Source organism: Martes martes, assembly GCF_963455335.1.
Source record: "Martes martes genome assembly, chromosome: 4".
NCBI classification, from domain to species: domain Eukaryota; kingdom Metazoa; phylum Chordata; class Mammalia; order Carnivora; family Mustelidae; genus Martes; species Martes martes.
Window position 1 is genome coordinate 65,776,141 of NC_137891.1, and position 20,131 is coordinate 65,796,271.

General features: G+C 36.1%; 1 protein-coding gene across 1 annotated transcript in view; it reads right to left on the bottom strand.

Moving 5' to 3' along the window:
- CSPP1 (centrosome and spindle pole associated protein 1) overlaps positions 1–20,131 on the bottom strand; it is a 174,568-nt gene that overhangs the window by 119,463 nt on the left and 34,974 nt on the right. The window contains exons 4-8 of the mRNA XM_080801138.1: positions 8,577–8,680; positions 7,623–7,646; positions 3,347–3,427; positions 2,085–2,186; positions 4–446 (exon numbers count right to left, since the gene is read on the bottom strand). Coding sequence (XP_080657264.1) covers positions 4–446; positions 2,085–2,186; positions 3,347–3,427; positions 7,623–7,646; positions 8,577–8,680 — 754 coding nt within the window. The remainder of the gene's footprint in view (positions 1–3; positions 447–2,084; positions 2,187–3,346; positions 3,428–7,622; positions 7,647–8,576; positions 8,681–20,131) is intronic.

The following is a 20,131-nucleotide window of genomic DNA, read 5'->3' on the forward strand; positions in this document are numbered from 1 at the left end:
TACCTGTCATTTGTATACACTCTCAAAAGTCTTCTATCAAAATCACTTTCATATCTAAACCTCTCGTCCATTTCTTCACTTACTTCAGGATCTTGATCAGGTCTGCAATACTGTCTATCAAAAACACGATCCTCATTAAACCTGTGAAATCTTCTATCTGGAATGTCAGCTTTGTTGGCAAACCTTTGAGGTTTTTTATTGGAAATGTCCACTTCTTCATTAGTTTTTTTAATGAGTCTTCTATTCCTTAATTCAATTTCATCATCTAGTTGTCGGTATCTGTCCTCCTCTAGTCTTCTTTGGTTTAGAAGCTCTTCATATGCCTCCGAAGGAGTTAATAAGACATTTCTTCTAGGACCCTCTGAATTTTCACAAGATGTTTGTATTTGTGAGGATAAATCAGGCTTAACCTGACTAATAGGTTTTTTATTTCTTTGATTCTTGAGCTGGTCAATTAAAAAAGAAAACAAAAAACAGATCTTAATGCAATGCTATTTCTTTTCTTTTCTTTTCTTTTTTTTTTTAAGATTTTATTTATTTATTTGTCAAAGAGAGAGAGAGAGAGAGCGCGAGGGCATGCACAAGCAGACAGAGTGGCAGGCAGAGGCAGAGAGAAGCAGGCTCCCTGACGAGCAAGGAGCCTGATGCGGGACTCGATCCCAGGGTCCTGGGATCATGACCTGAGCCAAAGGCAGCGGCTTAACCAACTGAGCCACCCAGGCGTCCCTGCAATGTTATTTCTTATATTACACCCTCATATGATGCTTAGTCTATTTCTCATCTGAACTCCAAGGCCTAATCACCCAAAAGAAACAGCTTATCTTGGGGCGCCTGGGTGGCTCAGTGGGTTAAAGCCTCTGCCTTCAGCTCAGGTCATGATCCCAGAGTCCTGGGATCGAGCCCCACATCGGGCTCTCTGCTCAGTGGGGAGCCTGCTTCCCCCTCTCTCTCTGCCTGCCTCTCTGCCTGCCTCTCTGCCTACTTGTGATCTCTGTCTGTCAAATAAATAAATAAAATCTTAAAAAAAAAAAAAAAGAAACAGCTTATCTTTAGAAAAAAAAAAAAAAAAACTTCAAGGAAATGTTATCCTTCAAAACCTAATAAATAAAATATAACAAGCAACAGTGATACGGGTAAGTGGCTACAAAAAGAGAGGATAAGCTAAATGCAAATTCCTATCCCAGAAGATACGTATTTTTTTGGCAGGTAATACTGCTTCAAAATATTTCAAATTAAATTCTTAATACAAACAATATAGAAGTGGTCAATTTTGGGCCCTATTAATATCAACCATTCTTAAATTTGGAAAAAAATATATATCTAGAAATTGTCAGCATTTAAAAATCACTTAAAAGTAAAAATTAGGGGCACCTGGGTGGCTCAGTACCTTAATGTCCAACTCTCGATTTTGGTTCAGGTCAAGATCTCAGGGTCATTAGACAGAGCTCCATGCCAGGCTCCATCCATGCTGAGCATGGAGTCTGCCTAAGATTCTCACTCTCCCTTTCCCCTTCCCCGACCCCCTCCCCTGCCTGCTGGCAGTCTCTAAAAAAAAAAATTTTTAAATAAAAAGTAAAAACTAAACATCACTTAAAGCCAATTTCAAAAATTAAATCACCCCCATGAAGTTAAAAAGTAGGGTAGGTTCAATATGCAATAAAACCATTAATAAAACTATATATTAAAATGCCCTGTGTTTAGTTCAATTTGGCTTAATGTTTAAGTTTTTAATCTTCAAATCTTTAAGTTTTTAATCTTTAAATCTTTTAATTTTTTTACATAAAAACCAAGTGAAATTTTCAACATATAAAAACATTTTCAGGGCGCCTGGGTGGCTCAGTGGGTTAAAAGCCTCTGCCTTCGGCTCGGGTCATGATCTCAGGGTCCTGGGATAGAGCCCCGCATTGGGCTCTCTGCTCAGTGGGGAGCCTGCTTCCTCCTCTCTCCCTCTCTGCCTGCCTCTCTGCCTACTTGTGATCTCTGTCAAATAAATAAATAAAATCTTTAAAAATATATATATTTTCAAGTAAGTACAAAATGTTCAACCTCTGGTATTAAAGATTTACTTTAAAAGCAAAACCTACCTCAGTACTACTCTTTTCTACCTGTCTGAACTTGTCAGTAGATTCTTCTTTACCCCTGAGAAATTGATTGTATTCTTTATTGCGTTCAAGTTTCAACCTTTCCTTAAAATAAAAACCAAAAGGTAATGTTAAAACCCCTCAAAGTACCTTTAAAAAAGTACCTTTATGTTCAAACAAACTCATACAAAATAAGAGATCTTACCCAGAATCAAGCTTTATTAATAATTTCAAGGACAGAAGTAGTTGCAAGGCACAAGAGAGGCAGGAAGAGGTCTGAAACAATCAATGCAATTCCCCAATTCCCCACATGCTTTCTTGCCACATTAAAATAAGCATTACTACACGCTTAGGTCCAGGTTAATAGAGAAGATCTTTAACAGAAGGGAGCTGCTTCAACTAAAAGCATTCATAAATAAATCTTTCCCACTAGTAACTACATGACTGTGTTTGCCAGGAGACCTGTCATTAGCATGTTTCCAAAATTTGACCAGGTTACCTTCTTTCTTTCTTTTTCAGAGACATCTCCTGCCTCTATTCCCCCACCCCACTCTCAAAAGACCTAGTGTTATTCATTTCTTTCCCAAGTATCAGGAAGGTTGATTATATAAAAACATAGAAAGGTAAAATTATCACAGACACTATATTACAATATAAATATTCTGTTGAAACACATATTAGGAAATGTTTTTAAGCCTTCATATCTCCATTGTCATTGAAAAAGCACAATCTAAAAAAAAGAAATTAAAGATTACCTAGGTCATCTTTTGAAACTTATTATCTGTCTTATGTACTATGTTATGATCACTGATCTAGAAATTCAGTCCCTACAAGGGATATGTAGTGTTTTATCTCTACCACCTCTAAAGAGTAAGTACATGTATTTGTAGAGTGAAAGAAAACACATTCTAATAGCTCCAGACCACACCCTACATCAAAGCTCAGTATACTCTCATTCACTCATCTCACTGATAACTGTGACACACAGCATGAACGTTATAGCTCAGAAACCAATGCTGAAAAACATAAATTCTAAATATTCAATTAATTCACATATTAAAGATATATCACATCATCATAAATGTTATGTTCAAAAGTTCTTTTAAAAACAGCACAACTAGAGACTCCACAGATATCTTTAAAAAGACATATATTCAAGAATGGGAAATGATATAATCTTCTGCTTGCATTTCAGTCAGGAGTATGTTAACTATTTTGATACCTCATAAAATTATTACCCACAATAACTGCTCCTATCCACCTACCTTGGCAGATAGCCTCTCACCAATAGGAAGAGAAACTCCCAGGGTAGATGGATCTGTTTCACTCGTGGACAGAAAATTTTTCTGTATATACACACATTAAAAAAATAATATTACCTAATTGCCTTTATGTTTCATAAATGTGTCTTTACATTCTATTTTCTAAACTATACATTATGCAGAGCAAAAGAATGAAATGGAGATGAAGACAGAAAGTACAAAAGTAATTGGAACACAGAACTTTCTTCCAATCAAAAAGTCCCTAAAGAGGAGAATCAGGTCTTAATTTTCATTTGCAACATATATATTCCAGATGGTTAAAAAGGATGGGAAAAAGGAAACTCTTTTCCTATTTATATTTCTTTTCTAAGCACATATTCTTCATTATCAGTGCTCTACTAGTCTGGCAAATTTGAGGCAAATTTAAACTTCCTCACCAAGATCTGCATACATGCTGCAATAATGTTTTTTACTAATTTTCCTGTGATAATTTATGAGGGGATATCCACTCAAATGCCAAAAGATATAAACTATGAACACTGTTTCCGTATATGTATGTCCATCCTTGTTCATTAAAGATTTAGATAATGCAGTGTAGTAGACAGAGCATCAGACTAGGAGTCAAAAGACCTGGGCCCCAGGACTAGCCCCAACACTTCTCAGTTCTAGAACAATGAGCAAGTTGCTTAACTTCCCTGACTCAGTCTTCTTACATAAAATGAGAATGGTATCTGCTCTGCCTACCTACCAAAGCTGGTATAAGGTTCAAAGAGGATTAAAAATGTAAAATATTTTTGAATACTATAAAGCAAACTCAAGGATGAGTAAAAAATATATATGATCCCCAACTTCTGGTACTGCTTGGTAGTCATATAATCTGGAAATTATTTAACATCTCTGACTCAACTTCTTTGTTTGTAAGGAAGAGATAATGCCATCTAAATCATTAGGTTATGAGGATTAAATGAATTGATACTTGTTAAGCTGTATAGTCCCATGTCTTTTATTTATTCATTAAATAAGGGAATTACTGACTACCTAAAACTTTCCAGTTACTTTTTTTGGTGGTAAGGAGACAAAAATAAGACTATATCCCCTCTATGTAAGAAATTTACAGTTCAGCTGAGGAAACAAACATGTAAACAAATAACTACAATATAATGTACCAACTGCTACAATATAATTACATTCAAAACATTTGGGAGCAGAGTGATTAGTATAACTAAATGATTAATAAGGTTTCTTTGAGAGATGTCTGGATGGCGCTGTCAGTTAAGTGCCCATAGGTCATGATCTCAGTGTTGTGATCTCAAGCCCTGTGTTGGAGTCTATGCTCAGTGGAGTCAGCTGCAGATTCTCTCTCTCTCCCTCTGTCCTTCGCACTAGTGCTCTCTCTCTCTCTCTCTAAAATAAGTAAATAAATCTTTTAAAAAAGTAAAAATATAAGATTTCATTGAATCTGAATTTACAAATAAGTTACGCTACAAAAGCTAGTTTGAAAGCTGGTTGTTTAGAACTCTAAACTTATTTGTCAAGGGGAAAAAACAGGATACCTGACTAGATCCCTGAGTCAGTTTAGCCCTTACATAAAAAGTACGCCATCAACCTAGCCATTTTGTAGAGTTACACATGTACAAAAAAACATATTCAGAGTTCCAACCCTGGGAAGACAGAGATACAGCATCCTCACTCCTTCGCTGGGCAATTCACACTCCCAACACAGGCCCAGAATGATGTTTGAAATGTCCAATAAATTTGAAAAAAAATAAATAATAAGGACAGCAGAGTGAGTTATTTTAAAAGCTAAATTTTAGACATATTCTCATTCATTCAATAAATACTGACTGCCAACTGCCCCAAAATGTTTGATATGTCTGAGATTCATCAGTGAAGAAAACAACGACCCCTGCCTCCCTGAAGCTTACATTCAAGCACAGGAAACTGACAAGAAATAATAAACATAATGTATGGTATGTTAGAAGGGGGGAGTGGAAAAAATAGAAATCTAGAGTTTCCTTTTGGACATGCTCAACATGAGATATCCATTAGATTTCTAAGATAGGTAGCCAAATGGAAAAGTGTGAGGTTCAGGAGAAAACTCTGGGCTATAAATATATATTTACTAATTCAATTTAAAAATTGTTCTTCTGAGAATATGTTTTCCCTGCACTTTTAAATGGTCAAGTGTCTTCTATTTTAAAAACTGAAAAGAGGATGGCAGCTGTTTAATGTTTCTTCTTGGCAAAATCTAAGGACTTAAATTTTTTTAATTGAAATATCCATGCAATCCAAAAGTCAGAAAGCCACAGGAAAAAATCTAGAAAGAACAGGACTTCCTAGGGGTCAAGGAAGCCACTGCAGACACCTACCCAAATCCTATGTAATTTTCTTTTTTCCATGCTTTCCTTTCCATGCCCACTTTCTCAGACATCAACCAAAATTTGTCTCTTATATATTAAGGGACTATTGCTCCTCTATCACAACCATATTCTTGATATCCCAACACCAAAAACTCCTTCATATCCATTTGAATTTAAAGATCTCTACTCCTTGATCTTTTCCTCTTTCATAAAGGCAATTTCTTCCTATGCCTCCTACCACCATTCTTTTTAAAGATCTTCTATGAGGAAATATAACATCCACAAGTGAAAAAGGTAACAGAGGAAAACCCAACCCAATAAGGAACAGTAGGAGATGGGGAGAATATTGAGGTACAAGGGAGGTGGGCTGGAACATCAAAGACTTCACATGCCATGCTAAGGAGTATGCATTTTTATCCTTAAGGTCTGTGAGGAGACACTGAAGTATTTAAATTGGTAAGGGACAGGATCATTCTGGAAAGTAGTATGAAGAGCAGACTAAAAATCAGTGGAAGCAGCAGTTAAAAATCTGTAGCAGTAATTTAAAATAAACAGTAAGATAAGAATCTCTAATATGCAGTAGTAACAGTCCTGAAAGAGTTATCAAGGTCCTCACAGGCTGCTTATAGAGGTATAATATTTCACACGTATCAAATTAAAAATCTAATCTAGGAGCGCTGGGCTGGCTCATTCTATAGAGCATGCAACTCTAAATCTCAGGGTCATGAGTTGAAGCTCCATGTTGGGCGTGGAGCCTACTTAAAAATTAAATAAGTAAATAAATACATAATAAAAATAATTAATAAATAAAATTCCTTTTTAAAAAATCGAATCTATTCTATCCTATCTACCTACATCATGATTTTTTACTACCCTCGAAAAGAATCTACTCTAACCTATTCAGACTGGTAAATCACATGTGCCTTATTCATACAAACCTAAAGCCCACCATCCAAGTCCTTCATTGTATATTCTCCATCTGAAAAGCTTCCTCTCTTTGATTTGCTCTCTAGAATATCCAAATCCTACCTATCCTACAATGTCTTACAAAATAACATCTTGAGTTCTTTCCTGATCATTATAGCCTTCTTACTAGCTACAGTTTCTAATCTGTATGAATATTGTCTCTACGACCAGATTCTAAGACACCTTGAAGACACATTCTTCTTCATAAGTGCTTAAAAAGTGTTGGCTAAGGGCACCTGGGTGGCTCATGGGGTTAAGCCTCTGCCTTCAGCTCAGGTCATGATCTCAGGGTCCTGGGATCGAGCCCCGCATCAGGCTCTCTGCTCAGCAAGGAGCCTGCTTCCCCCTCTCTTTCTGCCTGCCTCTCTGCCTACTTGTGATCTCTGTCAAATAAATAAATTTTTAAAAAAAAGTGTTGGCTGAATGATGAATGAATGTGTGAGATTCATTTTAAAAAGTTCTGTAAAATTATAGTGTTTTTATTTTCCAATATAAATTTACAAACACAATCTATGGGTTTGGGTGCAAAAATACTGAGTAATCCAAATCTTGACAACACAGAGTTAAAAAAAAAATCTTAGAATATCCTGAGTATCTATTATTTTATTAACCTTAATGTGACTAGCCTAATTTGAAGAAAAAAACTGGCATGCTGAAAACAAATGGGCTTGTAACAGCTGTAAAATCTTTCTAAAAGATGCACAAGAAAGCAACAAAAATAAATGCAAAGCAGGAATCAAAAAGAATGCTTGATTGTATCAATGAAGAATTACAACATACAGACTGCCATTTTGGTAAAAGCAAGGATACAAAATGTTATCATTCAAAAGTCTCGAAATCACAAATGAAGTTATTTTTCTTTTTAGTTTCAAAGCAATGTCATAAACGAAAATAATTGCAAGCTACTAGATCTAAAAAAAATAAAGAAATATAAAGGTTGCAGGCAACCCTACCTTTCTTTTTGCTTGCGTAATACCCTAAAGTCAAAGGAAACAAACCATTGATAAAATGTATTCAAAGTTCTTTCTCTCCATGTGCAAACCAGAATAAATAATTATACACTTGGAACAAACATTATAAAGTATTAAAAAAAAACTATAGAGTATCTTGGGATGACTAGAAACATCATAATTGTTTAAAATAATGTGATAAGCTAAAAAGTAAATTGCATTTCAAAACTTGTAAGAACTCGGGGCGCCTGGGTGGCTCAGTGGTTTAAAGCCTCTGCCTTCGGCTCAGGTCATGATCTCAGGGTGCTGGGATCAAGCCCCGCATCGGGCTCTCTGCTCAGCGGGGATCCTGCTTCCCCCTATCTTTGCCTGCCTCTCTGCCTACTTGTGATCTCTCTCTGTCAAATAAATAAATTTAAAAAAAAAAAAAAAACTTGTAAGAACTCTATAGTTTAGCAATTATGTAATTTAAGCAATCATACTTAAAACAAGGGCTCCACTAAGTAAACAGATTAAATCATAAAGTAAAGACTTTGGAAGCTAAGTAAATATGTTAAATGAAGTTTTTAAAAGCTTAGCTGACAGGAAAATAAGTGGCAACTAGAATCCCATGTATCGTTTTAATACATGGTCATGGGGAGTAGAGGAGTAGGGAATCATAATCAGGTTTTTTTTTAAACCATGATAATTCTACAGAAAACATGAACAAACAGAAGTTACAGTCTCATTTAAAATTAAAACTACTCTACTGCAAAGATTAAGAATATGTTATTCCACGGCACCAGTTCTCAGCACCACTTTCTACCAATGTCATATATGTCCCTTAACTGTCACTATAATACCTTACTATTAGATACCAATGATAACCTAAAAATTAACACTTTTGACTAAAAGGAACATAGATTTAGCAGATGAATTCTGAAGCATAAGATCCAGCTAACTAATAGAACATATTACCTGAGTAAGATAACGCCTGTAATCCTGCCTCAATTCTTCTTTTAGTTTATGTTTCTTACGTTCATAATCTTCCCCAAGTGGTAAACTTAATCCATAATCAATTCCTAGAAAGAAAACAGGTAATATACCTCATTTTCAAACCAATGTCAATTTCAATATAATCTGCTGTCACCAAAGCACAGTAGAAAAGAACAGAGTCATGTTTGATTCTGAGACTGGGATCAGGATAATGAATTGTTTATTTAAAATGTTTTGGCAGGTCATACATTCACACATATGGAAAATATCCCTCCTGCCCATGAAACCCAGTCACCCAGTTCTCCTGCCCAAAACATCCAACATTACCATTTCTTGTATTTCCTTCCAGAGACTTCATGCATCTATAAACAGATACTTTTAAATTATTGTGTGTGCATGTGTCTGTGTATTTACTTCTTCTTCCTTTAGATAAATGATTCTGCATTGTTTGGCATCTGGCTTTTTCACACAGCACAAACTTAAAGAAAAGCTGATTACCTTTGTTTCTTCACTTAATTCTACTGAAATTTCTATCAAGATAAATACCTACAACAATTTTAAGGTCTGTTTTCCAGTCTATGAAAATTAATAATGTGATTTTTTTTTTTTTTACTAAAAGACTATCTTTGTTATAACATGTTCAAGGAAAAATTATTAGTACAATGCATGGCTCAGGCTGAAATTTCCAAGAACTTTTATTAAATTTAAGCCACAAATTCTGATTTCATATAAATGGATATTAATTTTTATTGTGGTAAAATATACATAATGTAAAATTTAAATTTTAACTGCTTTTAAGCATACAATCAAGTGGCATTAATATATTCACAATGCTGTGCAAACATCACCACATACACAAAATTAAGGCCATTTCCAGAATTTTTTCATCATCCCAAACAGAAACTCCATAGAAGGATGTTAATTTTTTAAGAAAAACTTAAATTTTCGGGGTGCCTGGTTGGCTCAGTCATTAAGCATCTACCTTGGCTCAGGTCATGATCCCAGGATCCTGGGATCGAGCCCCACATTGGGCTCCCTGCTCAGCAGGAAGCCTGCTTCTTCCTCTCTCCCTCCCCCTGCCTGCCTGTGTTCCCTCTCTCGCTGTGTCTCTGTGAAATAAAGAAAATCTTAAAAAAAAAAAAAAAGAAAGAAAAACTTTAATTTTGAGTCATGTTTCCATATATAAAGCTCAAAAATCAAATTACATTTTGGGGTGATGACAATAGTGATGGCCATACAACTTGTAAATATACTAAAAAAACCCAGAGTCGTACAATTTCAGTGGGGAAACTTTATGATATGTAAATTATATTTCAATAAAGCAGTTAAAATCAAATTATATACTTTCAAGAAGCACAGATAACAGATGAGTATTTAGATTTTTGAAGCTCCTCTCCTTTTTAGTCCTACTATGTAATACCATAGTATAAAAAAATTCATTTCTAAATATTTTCCTTAATTAGTTAGCAATCCAAAGAATACAGACTAAATAATAAACCATAGTTTATAAACTAATATGGATATCACCATTTTTGTGTCTTATTCCCTCACAATGCAGCTAAATGATGAGACTTTTCATAAAAGTGTCATATAACTGCTTTATTACATCACTGAAATATTTCAAGGGAGAAAGGCCCAAGGGGTATACATATAAATGTATGTCTGTTGATTTTTATGGAATACTAAATTCCACTTTCCACCTTGAACATCATGGAATTCTCTTGATAAACACTTCTGGCCTACATAATCCTGATAATAGTGAGTAAAGTAGGCATCCTTAGGGATGCCTCTCACTCACGCTCCCAACTGTTTCCCAAAAGAATTTAAAGTATCCCATATGCTTAAAATTTTAAATCATTCTAGAAAAGCATTCTTTCATCACATAGGAATCTAAACCTTATTTCTAAAGATATAACATTTAAGCCTGAAGAGAGAAATACCTTTGATTTACACTTTCAGAATGGAGAATCACACATGGAACTAAATCATAAGGTCAATGAAGGTAAGGTCTTCATTTATTCAAAATTTTCTCAATCTTATAATGCCTGGTAGACAACCTATATCCAAGAAATGTTTATTGACTAAATGTATGAAAGAATGTATGAGTGAATCCTTAAATAAGAGGAAAGAATGAGAGAAAGGGAAAAAGCACACCATTTTTAGTATTTCATTTCTGCGTTTAGGCAGTCTGCATAGAGAAGCAGCATAATAACTAGTAAACAAAGTTACTTATCTCTAGTCACAATGGATACTCTACTGTGTCAAGGAGGAAAAGAAAACAATGCTGCAAGGATGATACATCTCGACATGCCAGGCTTTCCTACTCAGGGAAGCAGTAATTTACAGCTTTCTGAAAGGTCATATATTTAAGGTGGTTTTTTAATACAGGTTTTCAACTCTGCTTGGTGGATTTATGTGGAAGACTAGAAATTAAAATGTGATTTTCGTTTATAAGTCACTATTTATACTAAGTTCAATTTCATTTATCAATAATTTTTGCCTTTTACTACTGCCACAAACAGTATTTGTAATAATTGTCTTAAGAGACAAGGAAGAATACATACTGATTGCCTTCTGAACTACTTTAAATTTTATTAAGTCTAAGGTTTAGTCAACAGAAAATACTAATTTTGGGGGGCGCCTGGGTGGCTCAGTGGGTTAAAGCCTCTGCCTTCAGCTCAGGTCATGATCCCAGCATCCTGGGATAGAGCCCCGCATCGGGCTCTCTGCTCAGCAGGGAGCCTACTTCCTCCTCTCTCTCTGCCTGCCTCTCTGCTTACTTGTGATCTCTGTCTGTCAAATAAATAAATAAAAAATCTTTAAAAAAAAATACTAATTTTTTAACTGTTATTTTTGTCATCTAATACCAACATTTTATGGCATTAGAGGTAGGCCAGAGAAATAAAACAAACATATGGAACAATTTAAGTATTCTGTTCCTTTTAAACTATGCATGAACTATGGCATCTCAATTGACTTAATTAAGAAACATGGTCAGACTTACTTATTCAGAGCAGTTGTCTTATGATGGTTTTAGTGGCAAATAAAGCATCAGTGCCATCTTAGGGTCATTTGAAGTGATGTCACTTTACCAAGTACATCAGTGACTCTAAGACAGTTAACATTATGCTTCAGAACTGTATCAATTACAAGTATTAGTTTCTACAGCAGTTATGGGCTAAATAAACTATTTAAAACTAAAGTATGCAATCTTTTTAAAATTAATTTACAATGCTAAAACAATGATAATTTAAAATATAACTAAAAATTCATGAAAAAAATAATCAATTTCCTGTTGTCTATTTCCCAAAATCTTTACATTAACTGTAATTTTCTAGTTTAGCCTAAACCTCAGAGCTTCTCTGTAATGTAAAATTCTGATGTTTCCTTTCTGATAATTTTTAAATTTAACACTGTAATTGCTTTCTTTATAATTCTTTTCCAAATTTCCATAAGCATAATTGTATTTAAATGAATTTTTAAAAATCACACAAAATTTCTAGTAACAAGAGTAAAATCTCTATCTTACTTTAGTAATCTGTAATCATCTTGCTTGATTTCCAAAATAATTACTTTAGAGCATGGAAAATAAATCCAGAAAATTTCAGAGCCTAAAATACAGATCAATAATATTTTAATATAAGATTAAAGGACATTGCCTAGAAATGGATAAAAACACATAGGGACTATAGTCACAGAAGATGGATTCTTCAAGTACCCAAATTTAGAGGTAAGGGAGTTAAAAGGAACCAGAAAAAAATATTGACAAGGAATCTGCTGGAAGTCTTCCAAGCCACCTCCAGGCTGAGTGATTCACTAGAAAGACTTACATAATGCATTATATTCATGATTACAGTTTATTACTATGAAAGAATACAAAGCAAAATTAGCAAAGAGAAAAGGCTCACACAACAAAGTCCAGAGGCAACTAGGTACAAACTTCCAAGAATTCTTCCCCAATGGAATCACATAGGACACAACTTGTGACAACATAATGTGAAGTGTTGTCTATTAAGAAAGCTCATTAGAGACTCAGTGCCCCTGGTTTTTATTCAGAGCTGGTCACATAGACATCCTCTGCCAAGCATATACCGAGATTCCAGATTCCCCAAAAGGAAAGCAGGTGTTCTACTTGATCATAGGGCTTACACAAACAATTTTATTTAGGCACAATGACCTTATCATTTAGAGGAAGTTTTAGACCAGTACAGGAAACTGTTCACTACTTAAGTTCAAGATACTAGCCAAGGGCCAGCCTTGCAGACAGGCCCTTCTAAGGATAGTCAGTCCCAGGCCTGCTTTGTTACAAGTGTTCTGTGCAAAGAGGAACTAGTAAGATAGGAAGAAAACCAGGAGCCAAGTGAAGAAAATACTTCAAGAAAGCAGTAAGATGCTAAGTGGAGCGGGTAGGTTGAAAAATTTAAGAGCTGTACACTGCTCACTAAATGTAGTTACATAGGGGTGACTATAGGCCTTGACGTTTGTGGGTGAGCAGCACAGAAGTAACCCTGACTGGAGAAGTTTTAAGAAACTGAGGTGAGAGGAATTAGAGATTATTAATAAACATAAACAACCCTAACTTTTGCTACAACAAAGAACCTAGAAATTGACAGTAGCTGGAGGAACATAAAGGACTTTATAAAATAGGAGATATTACAGCAATACATAAATGTTCTAAAAGAAAGGAAAAATAATTTATGATTCAGATGAGGAAATTTGATGGAGTGATAATATTTTCAGTGAAAAGGGACAGAATGCTATATAAGGAGAGGAGCTGCTCTAACAATGACAATCTATGGTAACAGAAGACAAGGCAGACTATAGTACAGATGAGGGTTGGCTGGCAGAGGTAAGGGTAAATTCTAATTGCTTCTATTTTGCAGTGAAAAAAGTAAAACCATGGACAGGGGGATGGGGAATGGAGTTTGAGGAGAGAAGAAGAAAAAATAAAATAGCTGCCTTGTAGAACAGGATAGCAATGGATTAGGGAAATGTAATAAAACTACCAACAGCAGTGAGGACACACCTTAGGTTAGTAGTCAGTACTTTAAAGTAAAAACAATTACCTGGTTGTAGGTTTTCACCATCCAACTGCAGCTACATACATAGCAGCACACATCAGACTCAGAGACAGATTTAATAAGAGATGAGATTTAGCAAAGAGATAAGATAAAGGGAAACAGAGGCAAGAAAGATTAAGGGTGTGCAAGGGAGTCCGATAATATAGGTCATGGAATTTAGGCTGCATAAGGAAGGAAATAATGACAGGGTAGGTCCTTCAAGGGAGAGGAGTCAATGGATGGTTAAGTCCTGGTAATGTCAAATATTTGGAATACTTGTCAGAGGCAGGATACAAGAGAAAATCAGCTGAAAAAACGAGAAGTGGTCATCAAAGAAAAAACTTGCAACCGTAATTCAGTCACTGGTAACAGAGGTCAAAGACAGAACTATTTAAGCGAGTGGCTGAGAAGAGTGAAAAACAGTATCACAACATGAAGAAGCCAAGAAACTGAAAGGCACTAAATATTTAAGAAATTAGGAATGGCTTTGAATCTGTGAATAACTGCAGTAAGAAGTGAATACAAGAGACCGATCCTGCGAATTTCAAAGGTATTAGGTTACAGGGAGGACAAGAAGCATGTAAATCCCCAAAAAGAACATGGCCTTTACTCCAACTCCAGATTAAATGAAGGAAGAAAATATAGCACAGCATCTGGTACACAGAACGCACTCAATATAGGTTAGCGGGTAGTAGTAGCAACAGCAGCAGCAATAGCAGAAAGAATAGTGGACTTTAATTTCTATTGACCTTTCAAGCATCAGGATCCTTCTTGGTTTAAACTATCTTTATTGGTGAGGCATCTCCGTGGCTCAGTCAGTTAAGCATCTGCCTTCAGGTCAGTTCATGATCCCAGGGTCCTGGGACTGGGTTCCGCATTGGGCTTGTGGCTCAGCAGCGAGTCTGCTTCTCCCTCTTCCTCTGCCCTTCCTTCCTCCCCCCTCCCTGTGTGCTCTCTCTCAAATAAAATCTTTTTTAAAAAATTATCTTTAATGGTTTCTCTTGTCAAATGTATAGGGTATCAATAAATCAAAGTTTTCTGGCAAATCCCAAAATACTGATTTTAAGCACTTCCTACTGTGGAAAGCAAAGAAAACTTTGTCCCACAAGCCCAATTTTTAAAAATTGAGGAAGAATATACATACTAAAAAGCACAATCTTAGGTATATTGCTCAATGAATTTGTACAAAAGTATGCACTATTGTAACAACTCAGATTTCTTTCCACCTCACAAGGCACACTTATGCTCCTTCCCTATGAATACTCCCTCCCAGAGCTTACAAGTATTCAGACTTCTATTAATGTGGATGCGTTAAAACGCTTCTTGAATCTCAAATAAAAATAATCATTAAGTTTGTGATCTTTCACATTTTACTTCTTTCAGTCAATATTACTTCTGTGGGATTCAGCCATGTAGCTATATGCACGGCTTTAAGTTTGTGTCTCCTTTCATTGTATGAATACATCACAATTTTTTTTAATCCATCCTACAGTTAACAGATATTTGAGCTGCTCCCTGCTGTTTGGGAGGACGGGGGGAGCACTATTATGAACAAAATTCCATTGACATTCTTGTACATGTCTTTGGTGAACACATGTATTACTCTTGGCTATTTTCCTTGGAGTGGAATTCTTGGGTCACTGGATAAGGTCACAGAGTTTAGTAGATATTGCCAGTTTTTCAAAGCTGCACCGTTAGCCATTCCTACAAGCTATGAATGAGTTCTAGTTAATTCACAGCCTTGCCCACTCTTGGTATTGTAAATATTAGACATTATACTTCTGTGCAATGGTGTCTCAATGTAGTTTCAATCTGTATTTCCTAACAACTAATGATGCTGAGCACCTCTGCAATGCATTTGGATTTCCCTCTTGAAAACAGCTATCCAAGTCTTTTGTCCATTTTCAGAATTGAATGGTTGTCTTCTGATATGTAAATTTTATATACACACATATACATACATAAAAACATATGTAGATTTTTAAAAATTTTTTTATTGTTATGTTAGTCACCATTACAGTACATCATTAGTTTTTGACGTAGTGTTCCATGATTCATTGTTTGCATAAAAGACGCAGTGCTCCATACAATCCGTGCCCTCCTTGATACCCATCAGATTCACCCCTCCTCCCAACCCCCTCCCTTCTAAAACCCTCTGTTTGTTTCCCGGAGTCCAGTCTTTCATAGTTCTTCTCCCCCTCCAATTTCTCCCTTCTCCTAATGTCCTCCATGTTATTCCTTATGTTCCACAAATAACTGAAACCATATAATAATTGACTTTGTTTGACTTATTTCACTTAGCATAACCTCTTCCACTCCCAACCTTGTTGATGCAATAGTTGGGTATTCATCCTTTCTGATGGCTGAGAAATATTCCATTGTGTATAAGGACCACACCTTCTTTATCCACTTGTCTGTTGAAGGGCATCTTGGCTCCATCCACATTTTGGCTATTGTGGACACTGATGCTATGAACATTGGGGTGCATGTGGCCCTTCTTTTCACTACATCCGCATCTTTCGGGTAATACACAGTACTGCAGTTGCTTCGTCACAGGGTAGCTCTATTTTTAATTTTTTGAGGAACCTCCACACTGTTTTCCAAAGTGGCTACACCAATTTGCATTCTCACCAAAAACTCTAAGAGCTTTCTCCACAACTTCTCCAACATTTGTTATTTCTTGCCTTGTTGATTTTTGCCATTCTAACTGGTGTAAGGTGGTATCTCAATGTGGTTTTGATTTGAATTTCCCTGATGGCTAATGATGATGAACACTTTTTCATGTGTCTGTTAGCTATTTGTATGTCTTCTTTGGAGAAGTATCTGCTCATGTCTTCTGCCCATTTTTTTTTTTCCATTTTTTGATTTATCTGTTTTTTGGGTGTTGAGTTTGAGAAGTTCTTTATAGATCTTGGATATCAGCCCTTTGTCTGTAGTATCATTTGCAAATATCTTCTCCCATTCTATGGGTTGACCCTTTGTTTTGCTGAAGGTTTCCTTTGCTGTGCAGAAGCTTTTTATCTTGATGAAGCCCCAAAAGTTCATTTTCGCTTTTGTTTCCCTTGCCTTGGAGACATGTACTGAAAGAAGTTGCTGCGGCTGATGCTGAAGAGGTTACTGCCTATGTTCTCCTCTAGGATTTAGATGGAGTCCAGTGTCACATTAAGGTCTTTCATCCATTTAGAGTTTATCTTTGTGTATGGTATAAGAGAATGGTCCAGTTTCATTCTTCTGCATGTGGCTATCCAATTTCCCCAGCACCATTTATTGAAGAGACTGTCTCTTTCCCACTGGATTTTTTTTTCCTGATTTGTCAAAGATTAGTTGACCATAGAGTTGAGGGTCCATATCTGGACTCTCTATTCATTTCCACCAATCTATGTACCTGTTTTTGTCCCAATACCATGCTGTCCTGGTGATCACAGTTTTGTAATATAGCTTGAAATAAGGCAACGTGATGCCCCAGCTTTGTTTTCTTTTTCAACATTCCCTTGGTGATTAAGGGTCTTTTCTGGTGCCATACAAATTTTAGGATTGTTTGTTCCAGCACTTTGAAAAATGGCATGGGTATTTTGATTAGGATGGCGTTGAAAGTATAGATTGCTCTTGGCAGCACAGACATTTCTTTTCTTTCTTTTTTTTTTTTTTTTTTTAGCACAGACATTTTAATAAGGATATTGTATCCAGCAAGACTGTCATTCGGAATGAATGGACAGACAAGGAGCTTCCAAGACCAGCAAACTAGAGTATGTGACCACAAAGCTGGCCCTACCAGAAATATTAAAGGAGGGTTCTATAAAAGGAGAAAGACCCCAAGAATGATATAGAACAGCAATTTACAGCGACAATCTTTAGAAACAAAGACTTCACAGGCAACATGACGTCAATAAAATTCTTTCTTTCAATTGTCACTCTCAACGTGAATGGCCTAAATGCTCCCATGAAATGGCACAGAGTTGCAGACCGTATAAAAAGACATGATCCATCCATATGCTGTCTATAGGAGACTTGTTTTGAACCAAAAGATGCATCCAGACTGAAAGTGAAGGGATGGAGAACCATTTTTCATGCCAATGGACCTCAAAAGAAAGGTGGGGTAGCAATTCTCATCAGACAAATTAGATTTTAAGCTAAAGACTGTAGTCAGAGATACAGAAGGATACTATATCATTCTTAAAGTGCCTATCCAACAAGAAGATCTAACAACTGTAAATACCTATGCCTTCAACATGGGAGCAGCCAACTACATAAGCCAACTATTAACCAAAATAGACATATTGATAATACATTTATTGTAGGAGACCTTAACACTCCACTCAGCAACAGACAGATCAACTAAGCAGAAAATTAACAAAGAAACAAGACCTTTGAATGACACACTGGACCAGATGGACCTCATAGATATATACAGAACATTCCACCGTAAAACAGAATACTCACTCTTCCTGAGCGCACATGGAACTTTCTCCAGAACGGACCATATCCTGGGTCACAAATCAGATCTCAACCAATACCAAAAGACTGAGATTATTCCCTGCATGTTCTCAGACCACAATGCTGTGAAACTGGAACTCAATCACAAGAAAAAATTTGGAAGAAATTCAAACACTTGGAAGCTAAAGACCATCCTGCTCAAGAATGTTCGGGTCAATCAGGAAATCAAAGAACTTAATCAATTCATGGAAACCAATGACAACAAAGACACATCGATCCAAAACCTATGGGATATGGCAAACGTGGTCCTAAAGGGGGAAATACATAGCCATCCAAGCCTCACTCAAAAAAAAAACAGAAAAACCCCAAATACACAAACTGTCTTTACACCTTAAAAATCTGGAGAATCGGGGCACCTGGGTGGCTCAGTGGGTTAAAGCCTCTGCCTTCGGCTTGGGTCATGATCTCAGGGTCCTGGGATCGAGCCCCTCATTGGGCTCTCTGCTCAGCAGGAAGCCTGCTTCCTCCTCTCTCTCTGCCTGCCTCTCTGCCTACTTGTGATCTCTGTTTGTCAAATAAATAAATAAAATCTTAAAAATAAATCTGGAGAATCAACAACAAATTAAACATAACCCACGCACAAGAAGGGAAATAATTAAGATTAGAGCAGACAGACATCAATGAATTAGAAACTAGAAATACAGTAGAACACTTTAATGAAGCTATAAGCTGGTTCTTTGAAAGAGTTAATAAGATCAATAACTTAATAAGTTAGTAAGATCGATAACCACTGGCCAGACTTACTCAAAGAGAAAGGACCTAAATTAATAAAATTATGAATGAAAGGGGGGAGATCATGACTAACATCAAGGAAATAGAAACAATCATCAGAAATTATCATCAACAGCTATATCCCAATAAGTTAAGCAACCTAGGAGAAATGGATGCATTCCTAGAAACCCATAAACTTCCAAGACTGAAAAAGGAAGAAACTGACAACCTGAATACACCAATAACTAGTAACAAATTGAAGCAGTGATCAAAAACCTCCCAAAAAACAGAAGTCCAGGGCCTGATGGATTCCCTGGGGAATTCTACCAAACATTCAAAGAAGAAATAACACCTACTCTCCTGAAGCTATTTCAAAAAATAGAACTAGAAGGGAAACTTCCAGACTCTTTCTATGAGGCCAGCATTACCTTGATCCTCAAACCAGCCAAAGACCCCATCAAAAAGGAGAATTTCAGACCAATATCCCTGATGAATACAGATGCCAAAATTCTCAACAAGATCCTAGCTAACAGGATCCAACAGTACATTAAAAGGAATATCCATCATAACCAGGTGGGAATTATCCCTGGCATGCAGGGGTGGTTCAGCATTCGCAAATCAATGTGATAGAACACGTAAATAAGAGAAAAGACAAGAACCACATGGTCCTCTCAATTGATGCAAAAAAAGCATTTGACAAAATATAGCATCTTTTCCCGATTAAAACTCTTCAGAGTATAGGGATAGAGGGAACATTCCTCAACTTCATAAAATCCATCTATGAAAAATCCACAGTGAATATCATTCTCAATGGGGAAAAGCTGACAGCCTTCCCACTGAGATCAGGGACATAAGGATGCCCACTCTTGCCACTATTATTCAACATAGTACTAGAAGTCCTAGTAATAGCAATCCCACAACCAAAAGAAATAAAAGGTATTCAAATTAACAAAGAAGAAATCAAACTCTCTCTCTTCACAGATGACATGACACTTGGTGGAAAACCCAGAAGACTCCACCCCCAAATTACTAAAACTCATACAATTCAGTAATGTGGCAAGATACAAAAACCAGTGCACAGAAATCAGTTGCTTTCTTATACACTAACAATGAAACTGTAAAAAGAGAAATTAGAGAATCAATTCCATTTAAATAGCACCAAAAAAACGTAAGATACCTTGGAATAAACCTAACCAAAGAGGTAAAGGATCTATACTCTAAGAACTCTGAAACACTCATGAGAAAAAATTGAACACACAAAAAGATGGAAGA